The 7651-nt window shown below is 44.9% G+C and overlaps 1 protein-coding gene across 1 annotated transcript in view; it reads right to left on the bottom strand.

The window, feature by feature from the left end:
- Nucleotides 1–2119: 2119 nt before the first annotated feature.
- Nucleotides 2120–7651, bottom strand: part of LOC104540959 (PWWP domain-containing protein MUM1-like) — a 6884-nt gene continuing 1352 nt past the window's right edge. The window contains 10 exon segments of the mRNA XM_010184889.1: nt 2120–2198; nt 2443–2531; nt 3394–3824; nt 3932–3982; nt 4087–4162; nt 4643–4703; nt 5182–5258; nt 5599–5669; nt 6076–6195; nt 6758–7651. The exon segment at nt 6758–7651 is cut by the window's right edge and continues 31 nt beyond it. Coding sequence (XP_010183191.1) covers nt 2120–2198; nt 2443–2531; nt 3394–3824; nt 3932–3982; nt 4087–4162; nt 4643–4703; nt 5182–5258; nt 5599–5669; nt 6076–6195; nt 6758–7651 — 1949 coding nt within the window.

Below are 7651 nucleotides of genomic sequence, written 5' to 3'. Positions count from 1 at the left end.
GGTCCCTGGTTCGATCCCGGGTTTCGGCAGATGGTTCTTTTCCTGCCGGGCTGCTCTCCCCTAATCCCCAAACCCACCCTCCCGGGGTTCCCCGGTGGCGGTGAACGCTCCACACCCTCTCCGACCCCTGCTCTGAGATATTTCAATACCCTAGAAACACCCAGCAGCAGGCACACAGTGAAGGAGGCAGCTGGGGTGAAGTACAGCACAGCAATTAAAACTGGGCAACTCTTAACAAGCAGCTCACTTTTGGCAGGTAGGTGCGAGTATCTGTTTTAAATAAAGCAGGCAGTGCTTTCCTGTACTTATCCTTTTGTTTAATAACCTGAAAGTGATTACTACAGTTTGATCTGAAAACAAATCTTCACCTAATGTAAAATTCAAGTGGAAGCATCTGCCTGTGTGCACCGAAGACCACAGCTTAAAAAATCAATGCTTGAAATAAATGAACACATTCAAACAAAACCAACAACAAGCCTTTGATGATTCACTTCATCCAACTTTAATTGATTTAAGACCACACCATTTCATGTATCACACGACTGGATTTGGTCTCAAGGTAGCAGCAGTACTGCACACAGCCTTTAACGCCTGCTCCAGAAGTCAAAAGGGGTTATTAAAGATGTAAACATTTTGGAGAGCTTCAACACCACATGCGCTCCTGGTCATCCTCAGGCAGGAGAACACAGCTTGGTTCCTAAAATGAGAACTTGTCCATGTAGTGGTAGCCAAAAGGCAGGAAAAGTAGGGATCGAGATAAAGGCAAATGATCGGGAACCCTGCTTTTGGCAGTGGTTTGAGGGATTTAGGGATTTTAATTGAGAAGTCACGATATTTTAAAGAGGGAACCCAAGCCCTGGTTGATCTCTGAATCACCCAAACAGCACCCGCATTTATGGGCTGGAGGCTTCTGTGCTCTGAAAGCACAGCATAGGGGTCAAGACATGGGCACGTGTAAGGGCAGCTCCAGAGTCCACTCTGTCACCTTGTCACTGCACTGTTACACTATCACAGAAAACGCATTATCCTCTCTCATAAGTTCACATGAAAAATGAAGAACAGTCCAGGGAAATGCCTGACCTGTTTCCATGGTGTAGGTGCATGTGAATGTCCCTCTGATAGCATAAGGATTCCAAGTGTGTATTGAAACTCGGTACAGAGCACAGAGTAATTAGAAGTGTAGTTAAAATACATTCAAGATAATTACTATGGGCAGAACACACATTTGTATCCTGACTTAAACTTCTTAATTTCAAATCATCTTCATTTCTAATGGACAAGCGAGATCATTACACTGTCATTATAAGAGAAAAACACTCATCCATGGGCTTTTCTCCTTATATAGTTACCAGTAACACTGCCAGTCTGTCAGGCGAATATGCTGCCCCTTTGCCAAAAGCTGGGGGAGGGAACAATGCATGATTACATCTGATATTTAAAATCAGATAGAGGCAAGTAAAAGTGTTCCTAAATCCATGGCCTCAAAAAAACAAACCTCAACAAATGAGCAAGGAGTTTAACTTTTAAATGAAAAAGTGAATGTTGGTTTGTTTTGGGTTCTTTTGTTGTTTGGTGTTTTTTTTTAAGCAAAGAGTGGGTTCCTTTTCCGCTGCAGTTTACAGTTGACCTACCAAAAAGAAACCAAAGCCTTTGTTATCCAGATTGCACCACGAGGCACCACTTTTATTTCCCACACATCAAGCAATAAGAGTCGACCCCCGGCAGCATTTTCCCAGGGGAAACCTGCGCCCACATGGCAGCAGCGCAGCCAGCACCGCAGGGCTAAGCCCTGCTCCGTATGGGTCTTTCCCAGGATAGCAGCCCTGCCTTTGTCCTTCCCATTCGGCCAAAATACATCATACAAAACTTAAAGTATTACATTAGACAGCTCTGCAAAACGTTTGCAGCTTTGGCAGGTTCAGTGTGAACACGGTGAGAGCAAGGGAAGCAGAGTGCAGCTCCAGAGCAAGGGCTGAGAACACGGCTGTATCCGACAGTAGCAGAGCTTTGAAGGTATACACACAGCTTTTAAAAAGCAAGAATTACACATTTTGTACAAATAACCACTTCATTATATACACCCAGTGCCACGGTAACTCGGGAGCGTTTGTACCCCTGCTCAGGTGCTGTCTGCAGATGCCAGTTCTGTTTTCCACCTTTTTCTTGCCAGAATTTCTTCATCAAATATTTCTCTCTCCCTGAAAAAGAAAGAAATTCAAGTTCTGCAGAAAAAAAAACCAGCCTTAACGTATTAAGCAGCTTGCAACGTGTTACAGTAACACAGCAAGGATGTTTCCCATGTTTGATCACTTTGTTATTCAGCGAGGAAGTCTGCCTCGCAGAAGAGAGGCTACTGAGCTCTCCGCCCTTGCACTCACACTTTGCCGTATCAACAGCAAACCCGCAAGAAATACTCAAATACTACTAAAAATCAAAAGGTACCTTTTGCTCACAGATGGTCCCTTTATGTACTTCTCCTCTGCCTTCTTGTAATCGATCTCATCCACAGCAGAAATTGCATAAATGATGGCCTAGAAAAGTATTTATTTCATTAACGCTTGTGAAACAACAGCCAATTTACAGCCAGTGATTTGAAACTGCTCCAGCAGATGAGCACATTTTTAGCATAAGGATCCCCAACCCCTTCAGAAACTTACAGGAAATTGCTTGTTATGCACCTCAAGTTCTCAAATCAATAATGCAAACTTGTCCTTTAGCATCCCCAGGAGAGCGTATTTATAACCAGATCTAGGTATTCTTGGCAGTAATTTTGTTTCTACAGAAGTTACAACTGTTCTCTTAGGAAAGGTCCTAAGAAGAACAATAAGTATCTAAAAGTATAACTGTAAAAACCACCAACCCACCCCCGACACACACAGAGAACCCAAGAAAATCCAGAGGCAACTTGCCAGAGCTTTGAAGTAGTAATCAAAATAGACCAGAAAGCGTTCGTTCTGCCTTTAAAGGCATTTTACTGCCTAAAGCTTCTCCACTCTGCGCTAACAAAAAATGCATCAGCGTTTCGAAGCACATGGATTCACGTCTGACCCGTGACCCTGCCACCCTGCTCACACCAACGCCCGCGGGAAGCACACAGTGATTAACACGGGGGCTTTATTAATTTCCTCCGTGTAACCAGATTCGTTCTCCCATTGCCAGCCCATGAGCACGGCTGAAGAGCCTCCTGAACTGATTTCAAGATTTTTCGCCCCAGGTACACATGGAAATGAAGCAGTTCCACACATCTCCAGCCAAGCTGCAGGAACGCAGGTGTGAACGTACCCCGCTCAGCTCCCGGGGCGCACCCGGCAAGTCAGTGAACCTGAACATGTAACACGAACATCACTCATTCACTTCAACGTTTACTTTTCTCAGTGTCTCGTGTTTACTTACTTCAGGCAAAAGGACATCTGAAATGAATTTTATTCCATCCCCGCTTATTTTGTGTGGATTCTTAGTGTCTATTTCACGATACACCTCCTTCAGGTAGTTCACTACAAGGTCCAATTGTTCTTCATCCTCTAAATAGGTTTCAACGCAGGTCACGTACTGACCCGACTTCAGGAATTCCTTCAGCCACCGGGATTGTTTCCTGCTTTTCAAAATAGCCAAGAGATGCTCTTCAGCCCCTTTCGTCTTCACTATGAACTCCACTATCTTTTTATTCGCTTTATCTCTAGCGGCTCTTGTTCTGTCAGGAAGAAGCTTCTTGGAGGGCTTTTGAGGTGAAGTTTCTGATGAAGACTCTTCAACATCTTCCTCTGCCGTGTTTGGAAAGGTCATTTGGACTAAGCCTTGATAACCCTCCTTTCTGACGGGGTAGCCTGAAAGAAAACCATTCACACCTAAGTATACAACACAAAGGGCTTGCGCTGCACACGTGCTTACAAATACAAATATAAAATAAGGGACTTGTGATGAATTCACTTACTGATGTCAGCAGCAAAATACTCCAGGAAGGATCCCGTGAAGGAATGACAACCTGAAAAGCCCAAACCAAGGTCATTTATCAGTTCAGTTAAACTGGTGTTCTCTATTGTCTGATGTCTATCAGAATGGGTGACATCATCCAGCTCATCTGCTTACCTACTCTAATTCGATAGTCAGAAATCAAGCGAATGCACCACTCGATTTCTCGGCGATAACCTTCTCTGGCTCGTTCCTACAAAACAAGAACCATGACAGTCCAAAAATGAGAACCCTGTTGAAGCTTTTAGGCTGCTAACCAGGTAACAGAAGTGGCTAAGGATAATGAATCAAAATTTATTTGCAGTTTCCTGCGAATTCAATGCTTTATCATGCACCATGAGAGCGGCTTTGTTATACAGAGAAAACCCCCAAGCAAAAACAGAGTAAGAGACCCAATGCCACTGCCTGCCTCACACACACGGGATCTCAGCAGCAGCCTCACTGCTGGAGAAAGGTGTCAGAGGATCCCCCTCCCATGTCACTCTCCATCTTGCTGAGCACAAATTATGTTTAATTACTGTGTGGAATAGCACGAGGGGGCAGAGAACTGGGAACAACCCCAGAGCAGTCCCCTGCACCACAGTGCTCCCCCAGGGGCAGTTACACACCGTGTACACAGCGTTGTGGTTCCCAACACACACACCTGCAGTTACCCACTACTGGCAGTACTTACTATGAGCTCCTGCTTTTCTTCACAGTCAAAGTGTTTCAGACTCCTAAGACATACTGAGAAGCTTTATGAAACAAAGAAACAGTGTCAGCAAAAAGAGACAGCTGAGCTCCACACCTATTTACTGCAACTGTACACCCCCCTGAAAACTAGGTCACATAAGGAATTCAGGAACTCAGGTTTTACGAGTCTCGGTTTTCATAATAAGCTAAAACTATGGAACCTTTTAACAAATGAGAAGTACCCGGTTTTAAAACAAAACTAAAGGCACGTCTGTGTTTCCAGAAAGTTTGGGCACATATAAAAAAACACAGTAGCCGGCTCTGCAGTCCTTTATTTCTGTTTTTTAAGCCTCAGCTGTTTGCATGAACCACAGCCCATCTCAAGGGGCAGCACGATAAAGCACACACCCCACACCTGCAAATCCTCATCATCAACCTTATTAACTGAGAGTGCAATTGTCCTGCACCAGGAAAAGAGCACAGGGCACTGCACAAAAGAAACCCAGGGTTCAGAAAGTTCTCAGAATCCCCAACACTTACCCTTTTTTCTTGTCATTTGTGGTCCCTTCTATGAGCAGTACACAGGCTTTCCTTTGCTTCCGCTTCACATTTTTTACCTGTTGAAAGGACAGAGTCTCATTAGCATCCTAAAATCCTAATAACTTTAACATTTTTCTGTCAATACTATACAGTTTCGCCCATACTTAAAGGATGCTACAGAAATATGAAAAATCAAGTTTAAAGTGGCAAGAACAGTAGGTTACCGCAGCGAAGCGCTCGTGTCATGCGTAAATTTACTTTATTATCTTTGGAATGCTTCTGCTGGAAGATCTTAAACATTTTCAGCCCTACATGAGTCAAGAAGGGCAAAAGACAAAAGATGCTTGAGACTTGGTGAGCTGCTCCTTATCAGACCCCCTGCAACACCACCCTAAGAAGGCAGTGAGCTTCTCTTACCACTGCTGGCCAATACGGATACCTTCGCAACTTGCACCAGACCAAATTCCCTTCTTCAATTGACTGTGGTTCTAGGATGAAAAACAAGTTTTCTTTTTAAAAAAGCAACACAAGACCATTAGCTCTCCTCCTCTCATCAGCTGCCTTTCAGGCATTTCACTTCAATGCTTTGACAGGTTTCAACTAAGGTGATGGGCACCCTCCCCTCATACCCCAAAACGCAGTGTGGGAACTCACAAACATCAATTCTAGGCCCTTGCCCAGTTTCACAGTATTTTATATTTCATTCTGTTTCAAAACCCATTCTGGGCCATCCAGTAAATGTGTTTTATTCCAAGCACAAACAAAGCTGGATTCACTTTCTAAAAAGGTTGGGTTTCACTACCACAGCCTGTCAGCAAGCTCGCAGCACACACACCCTCAAAGAACACACCAGTCTTGGTGAAGATATCTCATTTGGGTACTCTGATCTCTCACCTTGATGTGACAAAATACTGGGAAGCTCTTCATCCTCCTCCTCTTCATCTACTAGAGCTGAGAGGCGAGAGAGACTCTCGGAGGAAACCATCTTTGAAGACAGGTCAGACAATTCCAGTCCTGCCAGGGGCAGCAAGCACCAGCGTTCAGAAACATGGAACAGCAATTAAAAAAGTGTCAGAGCAGGTGGAACAACTGCGTGAGTGACTCTGCAGCAGCATGCATCTCTCACACCACACACGCTCACGATTCTCTGCCTAGGTCAAGGCCTAATAATCTGAATAGAAGATGAGAAGCAGAAAGGAACAAGCATGGGCTGGTTTCGGGACCCTGCACCTGACTGCTCCCTTACAGAACATTGTTTAATCTCAACACTAACTAGACAGCAGTCAAGAAAGAAAAAATTACTTCTGAAAGTAGCTAGCCCTCTAGCAAAGGGTAAGAATTACTGTCAGGTACAGCTTTACAACGCAAAACCCCAAACAGCTCCAGACAACCCAAATGCCACACTAGCATTTAGCCAGCATTAGATTGCATTTTCTGCTGCTCCAAATCTTAAAAGGAATTAAAATCAGCAAGTCAAGAACCACATTCACAGAAGCACTGCAACATTCCAAGATGAGCAACAGTGCTCCACAACCAAACAGGATGAAGTCTCCCCATCCCCAAGTACTGCATCCACCTTCATCTTCCTCAAAGTCAGGCAGCTGAAACTGCTTCACTGTGTTCACGTGTGAAAGATTCCTGTTCTCCTCCTCTCTCTGCTGAGAGGGGAAGTGGTCAGAAAGCGTCCCATGGTCAGAAGGCCCAGATGAAGCTTCAGGGCACGCACTCCTGCATTTCCTCTTTCTGCACGAGGACGCAGCTGCACAGCTCTCTTGTTCTCCCTTAACCCGTTCTAAATCTGCCGGCTTTTTTCTTCCATCCAATTGCTTTGCCAGGCTTTCGCTTTCACTACTGATACGTTTTTTCAAGTCACCCAAGGTACTTTTACATGAGGAAGCCCGTAATGTCCGTCTAGCCTGACTTCTGGTGTTTGCCCTTCTGCCAGGCAGCACTGGGTCAGACTGGAGGGGGACAGACAGAGGAGACCCTTCCTCAGCGAGAGGCTGCCTCTGGTCCTTGGGGGAATCCTTCCTACACAACACAGGTGATCCGGCACCTCTTGGGCCTTTTCCTTGCTTACTTTTCTCCTCCTTGGGCTGAAGGGAGACTTTATTGCCTGCTTTGGACTTTGAAAAGCTGGGCTTGGTTGTTTTCTGTCTTGGTATTGATTTTGATTTCGGTACTCCGCAGTTCTGACTGTCTGAGTTTGATGCGTCACTCAAGTCCCCAGCACCACACTTGGAAGGGTATGTTCCACTTTCACGTACTTCGGCACTCTCCTCCAAAACTAAAGAGCTTTTCTGGTGTTGGTTTTTTGTATCAGTCTTCAGGTTCCACTTTGTTTTTTGTTCTCTTTTCTTGGAAGCCTCAGGCTCCAACTTTTCTTTAGAGTGAGAGAGCGATCGACCGCTGCGTAACATGGTAAATGAGAGGGACCCTGCATCGTTCTCCTGGGATAACCGACTATTTG

The sequence above is a fragment of the Mesitornis unicolor genome, unplaced genomic scaffold (genome assembly GCF_000695765.1).
Source record: "Mesitornis unicolor isolate BGI_N332 unplaced genomic scaffold, ASM69576v1 scaffold29425, whole genome shotgun sequence".
NCBI lineage: Eukaryota > Metazoa > Chordata > Aves > Mesitornithiformes > Mesitornithidae > Mesitornis > Mesitornis unicolor.
Note: the sequence above shows the minus strand (reverse complement) of the source record. Positions and strands in the feature narration are given on the sequence as shown.